Consider the following 25,652-nt stretch of genomic DNA (forward strand, 5'->3'; position numbering starts at 1 on the left):
CAGGTTGTCTTCAGTTATTTGATGCCATTAATGATGTCTGAGATAGACACATCTTTGAATTTTTTATGTGTTTCCATAAATTAGTTTTCCAGTAGGGGAATTACTGGATGTTGGAAAAGTTTATGCTTTTGGTTTTGTTCCAAGAGGGAGAAATTGTCAACATGCCAATATGGAAATCATACACTCCACACACTCCACCCAGACTACCCAGCTGTGCGCAGAGAGGTGTAAATCCAAGTCTCCTGCCGTCAGGGTGATTTAGCTCAGTCGTCAATAATCTGTACAACACATAACAATAAAGTTATTGATGTTGAGGAAGATACTTCCGGTAGGGGCATTTCTGTTTCCATTGGGTCCTGTCGTCTCCACCTTCTACGTTTGAACCGGAAATAATCGTATCCATTTAAAGCCACGTCTGTACTGGCCTCGGTCCCGCCCCCCCCACACTGCCGAACCGTTTCCGGGGTCAGGGCATTCCGGCCCGCCCCGCCGCCGGTGCAGTGCTGGACGCTCCGGTTCTCCCGGAAGTGGCCTGGGTCTCTCTGTCTGGGCCCCCTCCACCCTGCTGCTGCTGAAGGCCGCGGGGGCGGCGGCGATGGCGGAGGCGGCGCTGCTGCTGCTGCCCGAGGCGGCGGCGGAGCGGGACGCTAGGGAAAAGCTGGCTCTCTGGGATCGGAGACCGGACACGACGGCGCCGCTGACCGACAGGCAGACGGACTCGGTGTTGGAGCTGAAGGCGGCGGCAGAGAACCTGCCGGTGCCATCCGAGGTGAGGTGATGGACAGTAACCGGGCTGGGGCGACGGGGCTGGGATTCTCCTCGGGCGCCCCGGCAGGACCCCGGCCTCACCAACCTCTCCCCAGGATATCTCTCCACTCCTCCCTGGCCATGGTGGCAGATCCGGTGGGAGGGGCCTCTCACCTCCCAGGCTGTCAGGCTTCGCGCTGCCTGCGACCCCGACTCTAATCCTGCCCGGGGACGACTGTGGGGGCGTCCTGCGGCTGGTGCTCGCCGGAACCCAGTCCTCCCCCAGCAGCATGGGACGGTTGGCCCGGAGCCTTGCACCGAGCGTCTTGCCCCAGACAAGGCGTCCTGTCAGCCGAGGCGTAATCCTGCTGCCCACTCTATCCCAGAAGGAGAGGCGGCCAACCCGAGGTGCTGTGCTGCAGGACAGTCTCCAACGAGTGCTCGCTTACCGCCTTAATGAATCACCTAGGTTGCTTTGTCCATGGGGGTCTTGGGGAGACTAAAACTTGGTCCTGAGTGACAGTTTCATTTTATCGCACATTGAACTATGAGCTCTCAATCTAGTGCAGGTTATGGGTGATCAGATTTATTTCACCTATTGCAAAGCAGTAAAAATGAATTTTATTTGAAAGCTGGCTCAGTACATTATTAAGCAGTGCTGGTTTTTGGTTTTAGTGTCAACGTGTTTGATCCACTTACCATTAGGACATTATGCACTACTGCTTCTTGTGTGATTCAATTCAATTAGTTGTAATAGCAGGAAGTAACATGAATTGTCACATGTTTGACAAACTTTTTCCAGTTTTGAGGGCCCGGTTTAGGAGGATTATTTTATATAAGCAGTGGTGATAGTTAATTTTGATGTTGGAAGCATTCTTTTCTCTCGCTCTGTCGCCCAGGCTGGAGTGCAGGGGCGCGACCTCGACTCACTGCAACCTCCACCTCCCGGGTTCAAGCGATTCTCCTGTCTCAGCCTCTCGAGTAGCTGATCACAGGTGCCTGCCACCACGCCTGGCTAATTTTTTGTATTTTTAGTAGAGATGGAGTTTCGCCCTGTTGTCCAGGCTGTTCTCGAACTCCTACCTCAAGTGATCTGCCCGCCTCGGCCTCCCAAAATGTTGAGATTACAGTCGTGAGCCACCGTGCCAGGCCGGAAGCATTCTTTTTATACGATTTGGAATTGTGTCCAAATGCAGATTGAGTTTAGAGTCTTCAACTTTTTCTGTCCTCCAGCTTTAGAGGTTGGATTTAAACGTTCTCTTCACATTCTCTGTATTGTATGCTCTGCCATCAAATAGGCATTCTTTCTTGGGTTTCTGTTTCCACCTTTAGGATGTGGTACCGGAAGTGAATCTGAAATAAAGGAAGGAGCAGGTGGAAATTTCTTTGGCTTGGCTATCAAACTCTTTTATATGCTGGATAATAAAAGTTGTTTGCTCTCTAAATTTTCCAGTCTGTTTATAATTGATTTGGCTCCTTACTGCAGCAGGATGCTTGGACTTAATAGCAGTGGGGGTGTGATGGGGGAGATGCATATTCTCCAAAAAAATTTGTTTTCATTGCCATGGGTCATAAACTATTATTTCTTATTCTCATTGAGCGTGAAGGAGAACGTTTGGAATGAACTAAATGAAATCTTTCATTTTCACCCCATTCTTTCATATTTACCATTGGCCACATGCAGTCTTTAACATATGTTATGTCCCTACTCTGAGTTAGGTATCAGAGATAGAAAGATAAATAGGAAAGACGAGATCCTTAGCCTCATAGAGCTGACATAATTGTGGGGATCATGATTATGGAAAAAAAGAACAAAGAAGATATGTTCAGACGGTGGTCCATAATATAAGAAAAATCAAATAGGATGGTGTGACAGAAAGGGATGAGGTGTGCCCTTTTAAAGAAAGAGGGAAGGCCTTTCCAAGGAAGTGACAATCTGAGATGAGAACTGATGATGGAATACCTGAAGCTAACCTTATAAAGACTTAAGAAATAACGTTGCAGCTGGAAGAAAGAACAGTGTAAGGTCATGGGTAGGGGATGAGCTTAAGGAGTTCAAGAATTCAGTAGGGGTCTTCTGGTACGTGCAGCTCAGTATTGGATTCCTGTGAGAATGCAATAGCTGAGGCCAGATGCGGTGGCCCACGCCTGTAATTTCAGCACTTTGGAGGGCCGAGGCGGGCGAATCACTTGAGGTCAGGAGTTCAAGAGCAGCCTGGCCAACGTGGCAAAACACCATCTCTACTAAAAATACAAAAATTAGCTGGATGTGGTGGCGCATGCCTGTAATCGCAGGTACTGGGGAGACTGAGGCACGAGAATCACTTGAACCTGGGAGGCGGAGATTGCCCTGAGCCGAGATTGCACCACTGCACTCTAGCCTGGGTGACAGGCAAGATTCTGTCCCCCCAAAAAAGAATGCAATAGCTGAGCTGGTTATGCACACATCCTGGAATCTTTGAGAAGGCAGTTCTCATTGCTCGTCAGCTTTGCAGCCCTCATTTTTCTTTTCTAAAGTGTTTGTATGTCTGTTGGGAAGACTTTGGAATTAATTTTTTTAGCCCTATTACTACTCTTTTAACATTGGCACCAAAAGAGAGTGCCACAATTTTCATTTTGTCCAATCAGTGTAAGTCAAGGATTTTCTGTAGTGTTTCCCAAGTTTCACGGGATAAATTACTTCCAGAACAACTGGAACTGAGCAGGCTAGTAGAATAGCAAGAGGCCAACTAACCCTAAGTACATATCATAAAGATGTTAATGTCTTTAGAGAATAGCTTTCTCTTTTATGAACGAGAACTAGTCTTATCTTACAAAGGAATTATACCCTTTTTTTGGCATTAGAGAAAATAATTTACAATAGAATATTAGGTGGACTTTTGTAGCCAGGGCAAACTTCTTAGTAGTGAGGGGCCTATTTCTGTTGAATTTAGTAATTCTTGATAAAATGCTGAAATAATTTACCCCAACATTTACCTATAATTTACTGTTACAGCTGTTGTTTTCTTGCAGGCTGTGTGACCTTAGATGTGATGTTTATCTTTTCTAAGCCTTAATTTTCTTCTTTATAAAATGGGGACTTAACTCATGGTGAGTACTTATCTCATAGGGAGTTGGGAGAATTATGTGAAATCACGTATGTAAGGTGCACATGGCAAGTTACTTGCTAGTATTATTCTTGTGCTTTCTTTCAAATCATTAACATCTTAAAAGAATAGATTAGAATCCTGTGATGCTGAGGTGGAATAGGTGTCATTCGCACCAAAGGTAAGAAAAGGAGAGGTTAGGTGCCTTGAGGAAGGTTCTGAGACTCCACCTATACCTCTTCAGTAATTTGCTCCAAGCAGAGAACATAACATCAGGTTTCGTTTAGGGAATTAATTGATCAGATTGATTATAAAAGTGGTTTTCTCCAACCCAGAGCTCTGCAAGAAGTAAAGCTTGGGAGAGAGAGGTATGTTACTTGTTATTTCATGGACCTGCTCAGCTGGTCAGGCAAAACTTGAGAATTTATTGTAGTTACTATTTAATGTTAGTGTCTCCATTTGCATAAACTATACAGTAGCTCTGCAGCACTGGCCCACCAGCAATCTAGAACTGTGTTCTCTCTCTAGTGGTATCTGTCTGCTCCATCTGGAAGCCAGGACAGTGCTGGTAAGCAGGAGGCATTCAGTCTCCTCCTGCTTACAAGTGAATGAGAGGTCAGAACAGGAAAGTGTGTGATACCACCACACCCCTTTTTGACTTGTCATTCTATACCAGGTGTTTTGAGAAAGGAAGACAGCTGCCTAGTCTACTTAATGGGGGCATTTCCTCATATGCTATTAAAAAGCAACTTGTTTTGCTACTTTAAAAAATGATTTCTTTGAATTGTTTGCATTATGGCTTCTCTTGCTTGGTTTGAGAGAAGATGGTTTTGTGTTAGAACCAGGAAACAGGGAGCCTCTTTTTGCCTCTAGTTTTTCAAGTTCTTATGATTGAAAAGTAGTATTTGTACTTGAAGTAATCAAATAGAATACTCTTTTATAAATTTAGAATATATTTAATAGCATCTAGGTTACAGAATATATCTGGAATATCTGTAGTAGTTTCTCAAGTACAGTTTTCAAATGATTTATTTTCTAAAGTTAATTAGAAAAAACTTTTTTGGTTCGAGATAACAGACTGAGCACACGTGTATGACACCCCTAGATTCCTTTGAAATGACAGTAATAAATGTGTGGCACGCCAAAACCAAAGATGGTATCAATGAATCTGAAAGTTGGACATATTTATAGAAGGCAGGAAGCAGGTAGTATCCTTTTGAAAATCATTCTAAAGACTTAACCACAGAACCAGGTGCAAATATAAAATTTGATAATCTGAAAAAGAGATAGTATAGGTGACAGAATTTGAGAGTAAACAGGGAAGAGATATAGAGGTACTAATTTCTTTATCTTACATGGTGAAGTAAGAGTGTATAGATAGGACCTAAAATTGATGAATTCAAACACAAAGCAGTAAATCTTTTTTTGTTGTTGTTTAAGAGTTGTAGAGTTAACATAAAAGAATACTAAAAATGGTTAAACTGGTGAAAAGTGAGGGTGGTGGAGAATGTTACTTTTCATTTTGTCTTCTGATGATTTGGATTAAAAACAATTATATTCATATATTTTGAATAATTTTCATAAAAGATTGATCAAAAATTCAAAAGTATTTCTTTACTTCCTTCTATTTTTATAGTTCTTCATTTTACCCTCAGACTCCTTAGAAAAACTTCTCAAAATATAAACATTGGTATTGGCTTAAAGAGGAAGAATTGGACAAGCAGGGGAGAGGGAAGAAGGGAGACTTGCTTTTCACTTAAATATCATTCTGTGTTCTTGGGACTTTTGAAATAAGCACCCTTTATAGTTTAATGACAAGTCATGACAATGTAAGAGTAAATTCTGTCTTTTCCTTATACTCTGTCGAAGAGACATTTTAAAATGTTGCATATTAAGTGAAAAAGGCTAGGTGTGTATACTGTTATTTGGGTTTAAGAAAAGTATACTTCCTTTGTATATGCATAGACCATGTTAGAAAAGATACTTAAGAAACTAGTAACATTGATAGCCTGCCCCTGAGGAGGAAACTGGATGGCTGGAGAATGAGTACGAGGGGAAGGAGACTTTTCACTGACTCCCTTGAGTTTTGTGCCTTGAGATTTATTACCTATTCAAATAAATACACTTAAAAGGACAGCTCTATGTATTATAAATGATTCTGGAACAAAAGGAATTATACTTTTTATCTGGAATTTGTTATATATTGTGAGATAGTATTAGAGTTATGCAGTGTAAGGCCTCATGAACTCTGATGGGAGAATATGATTATTACACTACTTATTAAAAAGGTGAAATAATGTAGATGCACTTGTAGTTATAAGAAATAATACTGAGAGTTCTGTACACTTTGCCCAGTTTCCCGCAATAGTAACATTTTGCACAACTATAGTATCTGGTGTCACAACTGGGATTTTGACATTGATCTACATTCTTTCAGATAGATTTATAATTGTTTTTCTCAAAAGAAATTGAATTACAGATGGATATGGGTCTAGGTGATATTGGGACTGAAGTTTGCCAGGTCCTCTATGTATTTTCAGTTTTTTTGGTGGTTGTCTTAGGATTTACAATATACAGATGGTCCCCGACTTATGATGGTTCAGCTTATGACTTTTGGCTTTATGTGAAAGCTACATGTATTCAGTAGAAAGTGTACCTGTGGTGCTGGGCATGGCAGTGAGCCACAGCTCCCAGTGAGCCACGTGCTTTTGACTTAGGATATTTTCAACTTCCGATGGGTCTATTGGGACACAACCCCATCATAGGTTGAGGAGCGTCTGTACTACTTTAATTAGTCACAGCCTACCTCTAACTATTATACCACTTCATGTATATAGTATAACAACCTTACAGCAGGAATCTTTGGCTGGGCACGGTGGCTCACGCCTGTAATCCCAACGCTTTGGGGGGCTGAGACAGGAGGCTCGCTTGAGCTCAGGAGTTCAGGAGTAGCCTGGGTAACATAGTGAGAGCTCATCTCTACAAAAAAAAAAAAAAAAAAAAAAAAAAGAAAATCAAAAAGTTAGCTGGGTGTGGTGGTGCTTGCCTGCAGCTGCAGCTACTTGGGAGGCTGAGGCAGGAGGATGGCTTGAGCCCCAGAAATCAAGGCTGCAGTGAGCTGTGATTGCACCACGGCACTTCAGCCTGGGTGGCAGAACAAGAACCTGTCTCAAAAAAACACCCCAAAGAGTATGCTTCCATTTCTTCCTTTCCCTGTTTTGCAATATTGTTTTAGGCATTTTAATTTTACATATGTTATAAACCCACAGTACATTGTTACTACTTTTGCTTTTGACATTTCTTGCTGACTGATTAAAAAAAGAAAAACTGTCATATGTACCTTCATTTTAATCATTTCTGGAGCACTTCAGTTTTTTGGGTAGATATGTGTTTCATCTAGCGTTATATTCCATCTGCCTGAAGAATGTCCTTTAACATTTCTTGTAGTATAGGTCTGCTGGTAATGAAATCTCTCAGCTTTTTTTTTTTTTTGAGACAGAGTTTCGCTCTTATAGTCCAGGCTGGAGTGCAATGGCACGATCTTAGCTCACTGCAACCTCTGCCTCCTGGGTTCAAGCGACTCTCCTGCCTCAGCCTCCCGAGTAGCTGGGATTACAGGCACCCGCCACTACACCTGGCTAATTTTTGTATTTTTAGTAGAGATAGGGTTTCGCCATGTTGGCTAGGCTGGTCCTGGACTCCTGACCTCAGGTGATCCACCTGCCTCGGCCTCCCAAAGTGCTGGGATTACAGGCGTGAGCCACCGCGCCTGGCACTTCTGTTTGTTTTAAACAGTACTTATTTCTCCTTCATTTTAAACAGATAATTCTCTATAGGTATAGAACTCTGACTTGAGTGTTTTTCTTTTGACATTTTAAAGATGTCGGTCTGTTGTCTTCTGGCTTGTGTTTCTGATGAGAAGTCTGCTGTAATTTTTACCTTTATTTCACTGTGTAGAATATGCCTTTTTCCCTCTGGCTGCCTTCAAGCTTTTATCTTTGGTTTTTGAGAGTTTGAATATGATGTGCATAGAGGGGTTTGCCTGTGTGGATGTGTATATTCTGCTTGGGATGCTCCGAATTTTGTAGAGCTGTAGTTTTATATCTTTCATTATTTTTGTAGAGTTCTCAACAGTTATTTCTTCAAATATTTCTTCCACCCTGTTCTCTCTTGTTCTCCTTCTTTTGGGATCCCATTTACACATAATCATATAATTTGATACCATCACACAATTCTTGGATGCTATGTTCAGTTTTTATTTTCCCGGTCTGTTTTCTCTGTATGATCCATTTTGGGTGATTTTTATTGACCTAACTTCAAGTTCACTGATTTTTTCCCCTTAACTGTGTTGTGTGTACTGATGAGCCCATTGCAGGTATTCTTCGTCTTTGTTACCATTATTTTTATTTGTCACATTTCCTTTTGACACAGTTTTCAGTTTTCTCTTGAAATTTTGTATCTGTTCATACTGCTTATCTGTGTGTTACAGCAGAGCCTTTAACATGTTAATTACAGTTATTTTAGATTCCTTGTCTGATAGTTCTTGTCTCTTGCTCATCTGAGGCCGGCTCTGTTGATTGCTTTGTCTTTTGACTGAGCTGTTTTCTCTCTCTCTCTTTATTTTTTTCAAGACGGAGTCTCGCTCTGCCGCCCAGGCTGCAGTGCAGTGGTGTGATCTCAGCTCACTGCAAGCTCTGCCTCCCGGGTTCACGCCATTCTCCTGCCTCAGCCTCCCGAGTAGCTGGGACTACAGGCGCCCGCCACCACGCCCAGCTAATTTTTTGTATTTTTAGTAGAGATGGGGGTTTCACCGTGTTAGCCAAGATGGTCTTGATCTTCTGACCTCATGATCCGCCCACCTCGGCCTCCCAAAGTGCTGGGATTACAGGCTTGAGCCACCGCGCCCGGGCTGTTTTCTCTTGTAATGTTTGCCATCTCTTTTTTCCCCACGATTTGCCACAGGTGAGCCAGTGCTTGCAGCCTGTCTCGTCCTGGAGGTGCCTGTCGCTGCCCAGATTTTTATCTGCTTGGTTACTCTGCAACACTGATGGATTCAAGACTAGTTATAATCTTGTGGATTGACTTTTTGTTATTGTGAGGGTGCAATCAACATTTCTTTCAGCTTTCTTCATCCTAGCCTAACTTTCATGTGTTTTCTGGTATATTTTCCAAATCTGAGCCTGGTCGCCCCAGCACCCCTTAGATATTATGTAAACAGTGCTGACAGAATTATGTGATTGAATTTTTCATGATCTATTCATATAGAACTAAATTTTACTGCTAATAAAATATACTTTTGTAAAGACAGCTTTACAAGAAGTCAATTAGATTTATAAACTTACTCTGTTGCTGCTAGTAGATAGGAATAATAATAATAATATAATATCAGTACTCAAATGTATTGCTTACTATGTGTCAGGTCTGTGCTAAGTGCTTTACATGCAGCATTGCTTCAGGTGGGTTACCTTGAGCCTTGGGTGGCTCCCCAAGGAGACAGCTCATGTTGCTCATTGGAAGGTTTCTGCAGAGCAGGTGTAGATGCGGCTTGTCCCAGCACAGCTTCCTTTGTCCTCCAGAACCCCTAGTGGCAGCACACAGTTGCTGATGACACTTCAGACTCAGGATAAATTCTTACTGGATTTGAGAAACTTAATTCTTGCTGGGCCACAGTCCTTTTATACTCAGGGATTGTGTTACCATTCAGAAAGAGTTTCCTTGAGCAAGTGATGCCCTTAATGAGGCCCGTTTGCCTATACCCAGGACCCTCCTAACTCTTGAGCCAGGCTCATTTGTGGGGAGAAGGCAGATCAAGGACCTTCCTGAACGCTTTGTCTGCAGCTTCCTGGCATTCCAAAGAGCTGATTTTCCCACATCTTTTTTTTCTTTTTTACTTTTTATAGTAGCCTTATGATACAGATACTGTACCTGTGTCAGCTAAGAGAAGAAATTGAGGATTAGAAACATCAAGTAATTTGCCCAATGTCACATAGCTTGTAAATGAACAGGAGCAGGATTCTAACTAGGCTGCATTGTAATGTACTTTACTGTACCATAAGTATAGCCCTATTTGAACCCATACACAACCCTATTTTTAAAGGACAGTGTTTCTAAATTAGTGGTGCATTTTGCACCTAGCTTATTTTAGCTTTGAAGAGAAAATGCCATCTTCAGATGAAACTTCTATATTTAGAAAGTAGACAGGGCAGCAACTTCTTAAGACCTTGGATCATGTCTTGTATCAGTGGACCTTAAATGTCATAAACTAAGAACTGAGGGCTAAAAACTGGAATTGAACCTAAACAATTAGGTCCTTTTACTTTCCCCAGCATCTATTTTCCCTTTGTTTTGGTCTAAAAACAGTTTGTCTGTATGGCTACAAATAAACACCTGGCCTTTCTTTGGTAGTGGAGAACTAGAAAGTACTGTAGATCTAATATTGTCAAAGTAAGACCTTGTCAGTGGGCCTCTTCTGAAACTGATGGGAAACTCTAAAATTCTTCTTATTCAGTTGTAATTTCAAAATTTGTCAGCAGGAAGGTGTGGTGAGATGTGCCAGTGGGTAGATGGAAATGGTAGGAGGAGGTAATGTTTATTTCTAATCAATTCTTGGTTGTGATTTATTCATTTTTTTAGACAGGGCCTCACTCGAGTGCAGTGGCACGACCTCGACTCATTGCAGCCTCCACCTCCTGGCTCAGGTGATCCTCCCATCTCAACCTCCCAAGTTGCTGGACCACAAATATGTGCCACCACACCCAGCTAATTTTTTTTTTTTTTTGTAGTTTTAGTAGAGACGGAGGTTTCACTATGTTGCCCAGGCTAGTCTCAAACTCCTGGGCTCAAGTGATCCACCCAACTCTGCCTCTCAAAGTGCTGGGATTACAGGCGTGAGCCACTGAACCCAGTCATTGGGTGTGATTTGTTAATCCTGTTAGTTGGTCAGACTTTTGTGTTAGATACCAGGGAGGGCAAGCTACTTTCAATAGCACACAGGTTTTCTCTTTGCCTGGTGGTAGTTCACAAGAGGCTCAAGTGAGAAAATGTGTGTGGATTAGCACAGATTTACCACCCTTCTTAGAAAACTAACTCAGACCAGATGTGGTGGCTCATGCCTGTAATCCCAGCACTTTGGGAGGCTGAGGTGGGGGGATCTCTTGAGCCCAGGAGTTTGAGACCAGCCTGGGCAACATGTCTAGACCCCCAGCTCTACCAAAAATAGAAAAATTATCTGGGCGTGGTGGTGCGTGCCTGTAGTCTCAGCTACTTGGAGATTGAGGTGGGAGGATGGCTTGAACTCTGGAGGCAGAGGTTGCAGTGAGCTGAGGTGGCGCCTTGCATGTCAGCCTGGACGACAGAGCAAGACCCTGTCACCAAAAAAAAAAAAAAAAAAAAAAGCTTACTAATGGTGGGACATCAGTGTCATGTTTATATTTTGAGACTAGCATTTAACATAGAGCCTAAAGTGTTAGTGTTATATAGTATTTATTAACTTAATATGATTTAATAGAAAATATTTCTTTCTATTTCAAAACAACTGAGATGGAAACCCAATCTTGAGTTAAGTTCAGAGAATTTTCAAGTTACTTAAATATCTTTGTGACTCTCTTTTCTCAAGCTTCCAATTGAAGACTTGTGCAGTTTAACATCCCAGTCACTGCCCATTGAACTGACTTCAGTAGTGCCTGAATCTACAGAAGACATTCTCTTGAAGGGCTTCACTTCCTTAGGAATGGAAGAAGAAAGAATTGAAACCGCACAGCAGGTGAATTGCGGTATCTTTTCTAAGGATGTTTGATTATTTCAGATGTCTCAAGACAAAGCTAATTAAAAAAGTCCTAATTAAAAGTTCTGAACATTTGTCACCATAGTTAACATCAAGTCTTTCTAGAACATTCTTGATTTTGCATTAGTTGTGGCTGTTTAAGTGTTTAAATGAATCTGTTGCCCAATTATAGTTATGATGTATGTGAAAAACATGATATTCCACATTTGGACGTTGATAGATTATTGAGGTTCTGATGTCTTGTGCCCTTTTGACTTCCCCCAGTGTCTGTCTGCTGTTAACCTGTTCCCTCAGTGTGTGCATGGGTACCCCTCCATCTCACTTGTTGCTAGGTAGTCCCTTTTTTAAAAACCCAAATATTCTTTTAATATTAGCACTTGTAGTTATTTTTCAGTAATTTAGCATGTGTAACTTTTTCTTGGTTTTTGTTCATTCCTCATTAGAAACCTAAGCTTATAGTAGTTTCTTCTGCCACTTTCCTTGTCTCCTCTTCCTTGTCCTATTGAGAGTCAAAGTTGAGGCATTTACCAAATAAAACAAAGTACATGTATTGGAACTGGATTGCATATATGGTAAGTCGAGAGAGGCAGTTCTACAAACTGATGAAGAATTCCAGCTCCTGAGCTAGGCTGACCTGCACCTGAAAGTCAGCTCCATCATTTAGCATCTTTGTGAGCTTAGGCAAATTACTTAGCTTCTTAGATCTTTAGTTTCCTAATATATAAAACAGGAATAATTATATATTATTTCGTAGGATTTTTGTGAGCATTAAAGAAGATAATGCATGTAAATGCATTGTGTAGCAAGTACACAGTAAATGCTCAGCAAATGATAGCCAAGGTACATGGCAAGCCTCCTGTATACCCATGACATTGAATCTTACTTGAGATTCAGTGTTCTCAAGTTCACTTGAAGGTAGTCTTGCACCACGTCTATGAACTAGTTTGAACTGCTTAAAAAAAAAATCTTCTGGATGAAACTTGTACCTGTTCTCCCTTTAAAATTAAAAAAAAACTGATATACTGACTTGAAATTTATGTACAATAATATGTGTTCATTTTGAGTGTCAGCTCAATGAGTTTTGAAAAGTGTATATACCTATGTATGTAACTAACAACTATAATTAAGATATAAAACATTTCTATCACCCCAAAAAGTTTCTTCATACTCGTTTAAGGTCAACTCCCCACATCCCGCTTTTAAATAATAGACATTTTTCAGGCCAGAATTCAGATCCAGGGCTAGCTGATACTAGAGTCCATATTCTGTTTTTTTTGTTTGTTTGTTTGTTTGGCTTTGAGATGGAGTCTTGCTCTGACACCCAGGCTGGAGTGCAGTGGGCGATCTCGGCTCACTGCAAGCTCCACCTCCCGGATTCATGCCATTCTCCTGTCTCAGCCTCCCAAGTAGCTGAAACTACAGGCACCCGCCACCACGCCTGGCTAATTTTTCGTATTTTTAGTGGAGATGGGGTTTCACCATGTTAGTCGTGATGGTCTCGATCTCCTGATCTTGTGATCTGCCCGCCTTGGCCTCCCAAAGTGCTGGGATTATAGGCGTGAGCCACTGCACCCGGCCCCACAGTCCATATTATTAAACCACTCTGTAATATTATTTTTGAGTTATAGCCTCGCAGTTCTTATTAGATAACGTTAATATTGATATTTGCCCAAAGCACTATATTACCTACTCAAATTTTGTAAATGATTATAGCAAGTAGGCATTAGCTTATTCGGAAGAAATATTCATTTTTTACGTATTGTATGTTTAATACTCTTCCTTATTTGACTCTGAAAATGGCCAGTTTTTTGTTTATTTGTTTATTTTTTCAATCGTTAAGACATCTGAAATGGCAATTTTTTTTTTTTTTTGAGATGGAGTCTTGCTTTCTCACCCAAGCTGGAGTGCAGTGGCGCCATCTCAGCTCACTGCAAGCTCTGCTTCCTGGGTTCATGCCATTCTCCCGCCTCAGCCTCCTGAGTAGCTGGAACTACAGGTGCCTGGCTTATTTTTTGTATTTTTAATAGAGATGGGGTTTCACCACGTTAGCCAGGATGGTCTTGATCTCCTAACCTTGTGATCTGCCCGCCTCTGCCTCCAAAAGTGCTGAGATTACGGTGTGAGCCACTGCGCCTGGCCCTTTTCTTTGTGAGACAGAGTTTTGCTCTGTTGCCTGGGTTTAAGCGATTCTCCTGCCTCGGCCTCCCGAGTAGCTGGGATTACAGGCATGTGCCACCACGCCTGGCTAATTTTTGTATTTTTAGTAAAGACGGGGTTTTACCATGTTGGCCAGGCTGGTCTCGAACTCCCGACCTCAGGTGATCTGCCCACCTCAGCCTCCCAAAGTGCTGGGATTACAGGTGTGAGCCACCACACCCAGTGAAATGGCCAATGTTTTAATATCTTTTGCTTTTCCTAGCATATAGATATTGTGGATATAATTAAATTATCTTCTCCTGGCTTAAAACTGATTATGACTGAGCCCTAAACAATAAAACTTGGATAGTGTCTGTCCTTTTGACTTGCTGTTTAGCATGTAGCCACTTTAAATTTTGTCAGTTTTAGTTTTGTTCACAATATGATACTCTGTTTTTCCAGTTTTTCTCATGGTTTGCAAAGCTGCAAACTCAGATGGATCAAGATGAAGGAACTAAATATAGGTATGTGTGTCTCTTGCATTTGTTGGATATCTTAATTTTTAGATCACAGTCATCTGAAGCATTTCATAATCAGTGTCTTTAAATAAAATTAAGGTAGTAAGAAAACTGTAACAGCCATATATTCTTTAAGAACAGCCAGTGAGAAGATTTGGGTCTTTAAAACTGTTACTTAGAAGTTGTGTGATTAAAAACAAAAAGAGAATTACATTATAATTAATAGGTTAGGAGGGATAGATGTTAGTTTTCAGATAACTCCAGGAAGGACTAGGTTCAAGTAGGAGTTTCAGAGGAATTCCAGGAGGTGTTTGTTGCTTTTTAGAAGGAGAAACATCCCCGAAAGACATTCAGGTTGGCCACTTCGGTTGGTTGTAACTATACTTCTGTCAGTGGATGTTGACAGCATGGAGGAAATGACAGTGTACAGTTTCTAGCTGACTGTGGGGGCTGTGGGTCGAATGTTCATATTCAGTGTATTGATTTGTTTGGTGGCTATTATTGCTAGGCAGGGTGGTAGACTCTTTAATGTATGATCCCATTTAATTTTCATTAACAGCTGTGTGAGGAAAGATATTACTATTCTTATTCCTCCTAACCTATTAATTATAATTTAATTCTCTTTTTGTATTTAATCACACAACTGAGGCCTGGAAATAATAAGTAACTTGCTTAATCTCGTGCAGACTGGGGCAGAGCTGGGGCTTGGACCCAGGTCTTCTAATTCTAAATCTGGAATTCTTTCCATGACATCACACCATCTTTCAAAGAGGGAAGTGATCGGAAGGATTGACCTTACTTGGTGGCTTGGGATGGCTTTGGTGTCCCAGTCTTTAGAAGTTGAGCCAGTGATTCATTGCCTTATATGTGAAAAGCCAGGTTATGGCTTCAAGGCTAATTCCTTTTGTTACTTATAGTATTAGTGATTTGCCTTCTTAAATATTGAAACAGTTCATGACATAACTTTCGGTACATTTCTTAACATAATCAACTGATGTGTGTAGGTCAGACTTTCCTCCTGAAATTCGAACGTTTTTGGAAAAATGAGCCTTTGTTGTTTTTTTACTATGCTTATTGGGGGAAAAGATTATTGCCAATCCCCTTTTGGTTCTGTTTTCTAGACAGATGAGGGATTACTTGTCTGGGTTTCAGGAGCAGTGTGATGCTATACTGAATGATGTAAACAGTGCTCTTCAGCATCTGGAGTCTTTGCAGAAACAGTATCTTTTTGTGTCCAATAAGACAGGAACCCTACATGAAGCCTGTGAACAGCTCCTAAAAGAGCAGGTAATTTGGAGTAAGAAAGAGGGTCAGTTGTCATATTTAACATTTTAAAATAGATGAATACAGTTTTATTTTAATTTTCTTAATTTCTCCAAGATGTTCAACTCTGCTGTGTTTGAGGCCTGTGCTCAGCATGCAGACTGTTACACTGACAGCCTGCTTTTTAAGTGCATGTGAATAGCAATGGCAAGCCTTCTTATGTTTTGAGCTATTAGGTCTCAGTACAATTTCAGAATGTAGTGGCTATGTTGGTTTGCTCTGTCCACTCTTTATTACTGACACTTTCATTTTTTATTTTTATTTTTTTTGCTCTGTCGCCCAGGCTGGAGTGCAATGGCATGATCTCAGCTCTTTGCAACCTCTGCCTCCTGGGTTCAAGCAATTCTCCTGCCTCAGCCTCCCAGGTAGCTGGGATTACAGGCGTGTGCCACCATACCTGGCTAATTTTTGTGTTTTTAGTAGAGACAGGGTTTCATCATGTTGGCTAGGCTGGTCTCAAACTCCTGACTTCAAGTCTTCTGCCCCCCTCGGCCTCCCTAAGTACTGGAATTACAGGTGTGAGTCACTGCACCCGGCTACTGACACTTTTCAAAGAAGTATAGTGAGGCTGGGTGCAGTGGCTCACGCCTGTAATCCCAGCACTTTGGGAGTCCCAGGCAGGGAGATCTTGAGGTCAGGAGATCGAGGCCATCCTGGCTAACACAGTGAAACCCCGTCTCTACTAAAAATACAAAAGTTAGCTGGGCGTGGTGGCAGGTGCCTCTAGTCCCAGCTACTTGGGAGGCTGAGGCAGGAGAATGGTGTGAACTTGGGAGGTGGAGCTTGCAATGAGCCGACATCGCGCCACTGCACTCCAGCCTGGGCGACAGAGCGAGACTCCAAAAAAAAAAAAAAACATAGTGATTATACTAATGGTGACATTTTGAAAAGATCAACTGATTGATTATTTTTGATTTAGAGCTAGAACACTTAAGTACTTCTGTGTGTTTTAAAAATGTGATCATTTATTATTTTATGAAGAGATAATATGAAATTTACTGTAATATTATCGCCTATTTTAGTTCATGATTATAGAAATACTTGAGCTGTATTATATCTGATATAACCCTCTGTGTCTAATGTGAATCTATTTAGTGTAACTTTGAGACTGGCATGTTGATTCTTGTATTTTTATAATAATTGATTTTTCTCTTTTAAAAAACGCAAGTCGGAACTTGTTGATCTGGCTGAAAACATTCAACAAAAGCTTTCCTATTTTAACGAATTGGAAACTATTAACACAGTAAGCATTGTTCTTTACTTCTTATAAAGTTAGTGATTTTTATTTTATTTTTGCCTTTCTTCGTGTAATCTTTAAATCTATAAATTGGCTTGAGTGATATTTTAACTTAGCTTGCTTGCTAATAGATATTCCTATTTGTAGACAGTGGAGATACCATTACCAGTTCAGATTTTAAAATATTTGAGTTAAGGTGTATTTCTTAAATTGTATTCTTGGTATTAAAATCTCTTTATTGGTTACCTCTTGTAGTTTCTTATTTGTAAGCTTTGAGGAAGATTGTAAGAAGAAATATTCAGTTTTAGATTTTGCTGTGGTTGTGCTACTATGATAGTAGTCAAAACCTTTTTGAAACTTATTCTCATGTTTAGTTTGAAGAAAAGTATAGTCCTCAAAATGTATACTTGTATCCCAATAAAGTATAATAGTTCCAATAAAGACAAGTATGTAAATTATATTTCTGTTTCTGACTCATAAAGTAATCATAACTATGTATAAATCATGTTATTAAAATCATTTAATCATAGGTATTTAGTTTGTTAAAGACATAACTAAAACTAGTGACTAGTTAACAATGGAATGCAGTGGAAAGTAGTCGTTGCCAAGCTATTTCTGTATCAGGATAAGAAATGATTGACTGGTTGTATTTTACTTTCATAGTATGACTGTTAAATGTAGTATGACTGCTAGTTAATCATTTAACCTGCAGAAAAATCACCATTGTTTGCAAGTAGAAAAATTATGTATATTGTATACCAGAAAGTGAGAAATCTAGGTATTTCATATATTATTTGAATATGACATTGTATAGTGGGGTAATACGTACTATGTCCTAATTCATGAAGAGTACCATTAAAGCTTATTAGGAATAAACTGAATTAACTCAGTATGCTTTTTCTTCTTTATTGTACATGTGGGCTACGTTTGAGGATATTTTGGTGACTTCTAAAATTTATTATAAAGACCTGTTATATCCTAAAGGCAAATATGCTGACTCTGATCCATAGTTTCCAACTTTTATCTGTATCATTTTTTGTGAATTAAGATTGTTTTCTTTTTCCTTTAAAGAAATTGAATTCCCCTACATTGTCGGTGAATAGTGACGGATTTATACCTATGCTGGCCAAGCTAGATGATTGTATAACATATATCTCATCTCATGTAAGTCATAGTATTTTTGCATGTTTTAAAGAAATCTTAAGATTCCTATTCCTATTCCTATTTTTTTTGTTTTTCAACTTTTCTGTATTTAGCAAACATTCCTATTATATCACTTTTTGTGCTGTAAGGTGATTATTTCTGCCCAAGGGAAAAATATGCATTTGTAACATATTAAAGAAAAGTTGTAGTGAATTCTTAGTTGTTGTTAGCAGTGGTGTAAAAAGTACTTTTAGCTCCTGCAATGGCCCCTGGAATGGAATGCATCCTGGCTGACTCAGCTTTATCCCATCTAACAGGATGAGCCATTTTTAAATTGTTGGTGTCTTGATGTGCTAGATATTTCTTTGGAAACAGAAAGTGTTACTTGGGGGGAAATAAAGGGACAAGCCCTTTGATTTAATCACCCTCTATTTCTCTTTCTTCAGGATTTTTGCTGTGTTTATTTCCCCTAACTCCTCTTCTTTTCCTAGTTGGGCCTTACATATTAGCCCTGAAGTCTGTGGGGTGCTGAAAATATCTTTTGCTAACAACTGCAGATATGTATTTAGCTCCTGCTTTCTGCCAGGCACAGGGGGTTTGACTGTGACTAAAACAGTCACAGTATTTATTCATCTTCTTGGAGTTTATGATCTTTATGAAATCTGTCTTTGAACTTTATATATTGTTTTACATAGGGACACCTTGGTTTTCACTAAAAGCTTGCTTTTTGTCTGTGTTCATTTCCACTTTGTAAATCTTTCTCTTCCTTACAGCCTAATTTTAAAGATTATCCCGTATATTTGCTGAAGTTTAAACAGTGTCTTTCTAAAGCTTTGCACCTCATGAAGACATATACTGTGAACACACTACAGACCCTCACAAATCAGTTACTGAAAAGGGTGAGTTAACTGATCTCAACAACAGGTTTTTGTTGTTGTTGTTTTTATTCTTTCATCTTCCATCATCTTTGGCTGAGATTAGTACTTTGTAATTCCAAAAAATGTTTACCTTTTGTTAAGAATATGTACTACAGCTTTTTATTGATAGTAGGGAAAAATGACAATGTTATAAATATCCCTTGCAAATGTTATTTTCAAATAATGTTTAACAGTGTGAGAAGTATTCAGTACTATATGATGAATAATAAGATACAAATCATTTGTCTCTTAAAACGTTCCTTTTCTATCTTTTTCATGGAAATATTAGAAGGAAATATACCAAAATCATAAAAGTGGCTCTGTCTGAATGGTGGGATAATTTAATATGCTTTTGAAGCATATTCATATGCATAATTATGCATCTCATAATGCATAATTTAAATTTTCTTCTTTACACTTTTTTTGTATTTTTCAACTTTTCTGTATTTAGCAAGCATTTTTATTGAGCACTGCATAATGCTTGGTATTTTATTAGGAACTGTATAGAAACAAAGAGGAGCTAATAAGGTCCCTGCCCTCATGGAGCTTATATTCAAAAGAAATAACCAGTACAGAAAGAAGCAAATCAATTAGTTAATTACGGATAGTAGTTGATTCTAGGTGGAAAATTAACAGAGTGTAAGCTTAGAAAATAAGAGTAGAACAAGCTAGATGGTCATTGAAAATATTCTTTTCCTAAGAAAATAAAATCATAAATGTTATGTTTTGGTTTTTAAGTTTATTTTCTGAAGAATGTGGAGTGTCTTCTTGAACTTTCCATTCAAAGCTTATGATGTTTGGCTTGCAGTTTTACTGTTCACATTGTTCTTAGCTGACATACCAACCAACCTATATATTTTTTTATTTTGCAAAATTTTCAGTAAGTTTAGGAAACTAATATCTCATAAATACTGGTACCTATTATGTGCTAGTGCTTTACTATTGGGCTGCACCAAACCTTTAGGGTTTAATAGATGCACTGAGTCTTAGAGGGATGAAGTACATGGGCCAGTGTCCTACATTCAGTGAGTGGCAGAATGTGAATCTCAATTCGGATCTGTTTACCACCAAAATTTAAATAATGTAAGGTTAATTTTAACTATAAAGGAGAGAGAGATGACAGTTCCATTTAATTATTTCTCATTTGTAGCCATAATAATATTTAATCTCCCTGAGATTTTTCTCCCTAAGCTTTGGTTGGTATGCAGGCCAAGCAGTAGCCATAGGAATTGGTTTCTGTTGGGTTTTCTGAATGATTATTTGTTTGCTAATTATCTTCCTTCCCTATCCTCCCCCATGTTTCTTTAGGATCCTTCATCTGTACCTAATGCAGACAATGCCTTCACATTATTTTATGTGAAATTTCGAGCTGCTGCCCCCAAAGTCAGAGTAAGTCTATTGACATAACTAGGACATTGCTATGAAATTTGTTCATCCAGCCCTTTTGAAGTACTATTGCATGTTAGGCTGTTTGTTTATACTGAGGAAGTGAACTTGAATGAAAGGTTGACATTCTCCTTCCACATTATAGCGGTGTATCTTAGTGTTGTGTCTAGGTTCTTGAAGTCCACAGAGCAGGAAACATCTAGCTTTTCCTATGATGCTCAGGGACGGTTTCTAGATGAAGGTGATAGACAGGTTTTTTTTTTTTTTTTGAGACGGAGTCTCACTCTGTCGCCCAGGCTGGAGTGCAGTGGCCGGATCTCAGCTCACTGCAAGCTCCGCCTCCCGGGTTCACGCCATTCTCCTGCCTCAGCCTCCCAAGTAGCTGGGACTATAGGCGCCCACCACCTCGCCCGGCTAGTTTTTTGTATTTTTTAGTAGAGACGGGGTTTCACCGTGTTAGCCAGGATGGTCTTGATCTCCTGACCTTGTGATCCGCCCGTCTCGGCCTCCCAAAGTGCTGGGATTACAGGCGTGAGCCACCGCGCGATAGACAGGTTTTGAAAGCTTGACTGGTGGTCGTGAAGGGACTGATAAGGGTGTTTTGATAAACAGAGAACAGCACATATAGGGAAGGTTGTAGGAGACATAAAAGACATACATTTTGGGAGAGATCTTTATACTTCAAAGACTCTCTCACGAGGGATGTTACATGTCATGCTAATTTAGGAAAAGTAGAGAATCAATGAAGTGGTGTCTTAAACAGAGGAGTTATTTGGTCAGATTTGCCAAACAGACATGTAAACCAATGGAACAGAATAGAGAACTCAGAAATAAATGCATGCATTTTTGGCCAACTGATTTTTGGTAAAGTCACCAAGAACATTTAGTGGGGAAAGGATGATTGCTGGGAAAACTAGATATTCATATGCAGAAAAATGAAAGTAGACCTCTGTGTCTTGTTATATACAAAAATCAAAATAAAATGGATTAAAGACTTAAGATCTGAAACTATAAGGCTACTAGAAGAAAGCATAGGGGAAATGTTTTAGGTAGGATATTGGTCTAGGCCAAGATTTTATGGCTAAAACTTCAAAAGCATGGGCAACAAAAACAAAAATAGACAAATGGGGCTATAATAATCTTAAAAGCTTCTGACCAACAAAGGAGACAATCACCAAAGTGAATAGACAACCTGTAGAATAGTAGAAAACATTTACAACTATTCATCTGACAAGGGACTAATATTCAGAATATACATGGAACTTAACAGAAGAAAACCCCAAATAATCCCATTAAAAAGTAGGCAAAGAGGCTGAGTAGACATTTCTCAAAAGGAGACTATACAGATGGCCAACAGGTATGTGAAAAAATGTTCAACATCACTAATCATCAGGGAAATGTAAATCAAAACCACAGTGAGATGTCATCTCACCCCAGTTAGAATGGCTGTTATCAAGAAGACATAAAATAAATGCTGGTGAGGATGCAGAGAAAAGGAAATATCTGAGATACATTTAATTGAAGCTGGTGCATATATATTCTTTCTACTCGTTGTGAAGTTTCTAGAAATAATAATCTACTTTTGCTGACTGACTTCACTTCCTTGCTTGTTTCTCTCTTGAAAGTCAGCCAGTTGATGGCTGGGTGCAGTGGCTCACACCTGCAATCCTAGTACATTGGGAGGCCAAGGAGGGCAGATCCTTTGAGTTTAGGAGTTCGAGACCAGCCTGGGCAACATGGCAAAACCCTGTCTGTACCAAAAATACAAAATTAGCTGGACATTGTGGTGTGCACCTGTGGTGTGGCTACTTGGGAGGCTGAGGTGGGAGGATTGCTTGAACCCTGGAAGTCAAGGCTGCAGTGAGCCAAGATAGCACCACTACACTCTAGCCTGGGTGACAAAGTGAGACCCTGTCTCAGAAAAAAAAAAAAAAAAAAAAAAAAGAAGCCAGCCAGTTTAAAGGAATATTTTTTTGAAATGGGAGAAACTTAGTTTTGTTTATAGAATATATATGTAGAATATGTGTACAACCTAGATGTCTAACAGATGTATATCTGGATGTTAATTGAATGCATGAGATTTAGATTGTGCCTGATTGATTGCTTTTGCTTATTAGCCAAATACTAATGATAAAAATTTGATTAGAAAAGAAATGGTATAGATAAGAGGGCTCAGTGTGGTGGGTGATTATAAAATGATTATATAGTTATCAGTAACTTTCCTACATACCATTAATAACAAATTAATATATGTGATGGGGTCCCATTTATATCAGTGACAAAAAGCATAAAATACTTACCTAGCAGTAACCTTAACAGAAATACAAGGATGAAAAAAATGACAAAACTAGACATAAAATTATAAAATGCTGAATAAATGGTAAGCCCATCTTCTTCCTGGTTGGGGTGATTTAATTTTTAAAATGTCAGTTTCTCCCAGAGTAATTTGTTGGTTAGAATGTACTAGCAAAAATTCCAATGGATTTTTTTTTTTTTTTTTTGCGTGAGTCTAAACTTTCTCTGGTAAATAGGCAAGACTAAAGAAGAAAATTTTGAAAAATACAGTGTCATTGATTCAAGCATTCACTGACAGATCATTGGAATGGAATGTTATAGTACTTAATATATAAAGAAACATCCCAAATAAAAAAGGAAGGACTAGAGTTTTCTACATGGTATTGGGAAGATTTGCTAAATATTTGAAAAAACAGTAAGCTTTTTACTCTATGACATTACCAAAATAATATATTCTAAGTGAACTAAAGAAAAATGAATATCTAATAAAAAATGACCAGATTACTCACAGAATGTGTGGAAAATATATGCAAGTTAAGGCTGGGTGACTTTTGTCTGTCATAAATTGGCAGATTAAGGTCAGTGCTTCTGAGGATTTATGAGACAGGCAACAGTGTTGATAGGAATGTAATTGGATTATTTTCTAAAAAACATTTTAGAAGAATAGATCAAAAGCCCCTAAAAATACATACCTCTTTTGACCTGGTGTTTTGGGGTCCCCACCTGGGAGGTAGGTGCTGTTATACCAGTTTTATACAGTAGGGAGTGGAATCTCAGAAGTGAACCAGCTTGCCTGGGCTCAAACAGCTACTAAGGAGCGGGTGCTGGAACCCTCTAGTTTCACTCAAGGCTCTTCACAAATGGGCTCTGATTCTCCGGAAGCAACCTAGATATCAGTAGAAATGGAATATTATGTAGCCCTTTAGCATAATGTTTTAAATCATGCTTATAATGATTCATTGAGTGTTGACTAGGCACCAAGGTACTATGCTAAGGCCTTCTATACATTTTCATCTAGTATTGAAAAGTATTTAATGATAGGAATATGTTTATGAAATAATGTTAATTTTTAAAGAATTATAAAGCAGAATATGTAGTATAATTACAGTTTTGCTTAAAAAGAAAAATATAGAACTATGGATATAAAAAAACTGAAAGAAAATATACTGAAATGCTGTGATTATTTTTTGGTATTATAAGTGATTTTTATGATTAAAAATTTACAGTTTTTCTGAGTATGTGATACAATTAATATTATAATCAGAAAGTAATGGATAATATAACAGAGATGGTTTTTTAATGCATTTTTTCTTACTTTGCAGACTCTTATTGAACAAATAGAACTGCGGTCTGAAAAAATACCTGAGTGAGTACCTAGAAGTTAATCTGATTTCCACATGAACCTTCGTCTTGTAGTACTGTTTTTCCAAATCTGGTTTTATCTCTGATATTTTATGAGCAATTGCCTTCCAGCTTGTTCTTGTAACATACAACTTATTTTGGGGAACAAGGTCACAGACTTAGCAAGTTTACATAACAGCAGTTTTTCCCGTACTAGGATTTCCTTCTTATTTGGGCAGATGTGGGGTCCCTATTCTTGGAAAAGAAATCCTTCTTTAAAAGCTGAAGCTTATGACGTCACAGTTCATTATGATTTGCTTTTGTTTTATGTTTGTATTTCTAGTATTAAATAGTTAATGTGCACAAATGAGAGGTGATCGTTTTAGCTTTAAAAGAGGTTTGGCAACCTACACTGGGATTTAAGATGAAACTGAATTTACATATTTGAAATGAAAAGTGTAATCTCATTTGCTTTCTGTCAGATACCAACAACTGCTAAATGATATACACCAGTGTTACCTTGATCAGCGGGAGCTCCTTTTGGGTCCTAGTATTGCTTGCACTGTTGCAGAGTTAACCAGCCAAAATAATAGAGATCATTGTGCCTTGGTAAGTTTCTGCTTGTTTTGGTTTAATGTTAAATCTTCCTCTGAATTATGTTGATATCCTAGAAACTATACTTGGTTAAATTAGTTTTGGTGTCCATAGTGAACTAAAAAAGCATGTTTTTAGTTATGACAAATCTAGTTTGGTAATTAGCCTATTCACCTTTGCAAAATATTCTTATTTTTTACTTATTTTTTGAGATAAGAAGATTCACAAATAAGTATTGTTCTTGAAAAATGAGGTTTCAAAGTTTGTAGATTTATATAAACAATTTAGCTTAGCTTTTGCTGCAGAAGTGCTTTTTTGTTTAGTGTAATTTTAATTCGTACTATAAAAAATGCATAAGCACTCTTTTTTGAAATACTTTTGAACTAGAAAAGTAATTTGTGTTTATTATGAAAAGTTTAGAAACTAAAGCATTAAGAAAATAAAAATCACCTATAATCCCGTTATGCAGTAATCTATCGAAAACCAACCATTTTCTGTTTATTCAGTAAGTTGTTTTAAGAGTATATATGTGTAATCTCTGAAGATAAAGTATAGGCTTTATTTCATAAACATAAGAAACGTTGTGTGTCTTTAACTGTAGGTGGTGTGTGTTTGTTTACTACAGGTTCGTAGTGGCTGTGCCTTCATGGTTCATGTCTGCCAGGATGAACACCAACTTTACAATGAATTTTTCACAAAACCAACATCAAAATTAGAGTAGGTGGACGTGGAATCTAACTCTTGTTCATAAAATTTAACTTGCTAATGACCATAATGAATCAGTATATTATAGGAGTATTCTATCGTTAGCTGGAGAGTGTTTTAACTTGTGTGTGTCTGTGAACAAAATATCGTTGGGTGGGACAGATATTTTCTTAAAAGTTATTTTCTTAAATGTGCAACTTACATGCTTTTGTATTTGTAATGCAATTATTTAGATATTACGGTGTGATAGGAAGAAGTCTATACAGAATTCTGTAGCCTTGGAATCTAGATCCCTTTATCTCCATTAAGTACAATAATTCCTTCTAGTTAAAAAATTCTATGATTCTAACTAATGAAAGATTTAAAAATACAGATACTATTTAATAACCTTTTCTTTATTTTTCTCAAAATATCTTTCAGATCCACTGTTAGTCACTTTTG

At 38.7% G+C, this 25,652-nt stretch overlaps 1 protein-coding gene across 1 annotated transcript in view; it reads left to right on the plus strand.

Moving 5' to 3' along the window:
- Positions 1 to 497: 497 nt before the first annotated feature.
- COG3 (component of oligomeric golgi complex 3) overlaps positions 498 to 25,652 on the plus strand; it is a 71,414-nt gene continuing 46,259 nt past the window's right edge. The window contains exons 1-11 of the mRNA XM_001096875.5: positions 498 to 769; positions 11,449 to 11,595; positions 14,215 to 14,276; positions 15,392 to 15,557; positions 16,762 to 16,836; positions 17,902 to 17,994; positions 18,747 to 18,872; positions 20,199 to 20,279; positions 23,894 to 23,937; positions 24,395 to 24,521; positions 25,132 to 25,223. Coding sequence (XP_001096875.1) covers positions 596 to 769; positions 11,449 to 11,595; positions 14,215 to 14,276; positions 15,392 to 15,557; positions 16,762 to 16,836; positions 17,902 to 17,994; positions 18,747 to 18,872; positions 20,199 to 20,279; positions 23,894 to 23,937; positions 24,395 to 24,521; positions 25,132 to 25,223 — 1,187 coding nt within the window. The 5' untranslated portion in view covers positions 498 to 595. The remainder of the gene's footprint in view (positions 770 to 11,448; positions 11,596 to 14,214; positions 14,277 to 15,391; positions 15,558 to 16,761; positions 16,837 to 17,901; positions 17,995 to 18,746; positions 18,873 to 20,198; positions 20,280 to 23,893; positions 23,938 to 24,394; positions 24,522 to 25,131; positions 25,224 to 25,652) is intronic.

The sequence above is a fragment of the Macaca mulatta genome, chromosome 17 (genome assembly GCF_049350105.2).
Source record: "Macaca mulatta isolate MMU2019108-1 chromosome 17, T2T-MMU8v2.0, whole genome shotgun sequence".
NCBI classification, from domain to species: Eukaryota; Metazoa; Chordata; class Mammalia; order Primates; family Cercopithecidae; genus Macaca; species Macaca mulatta.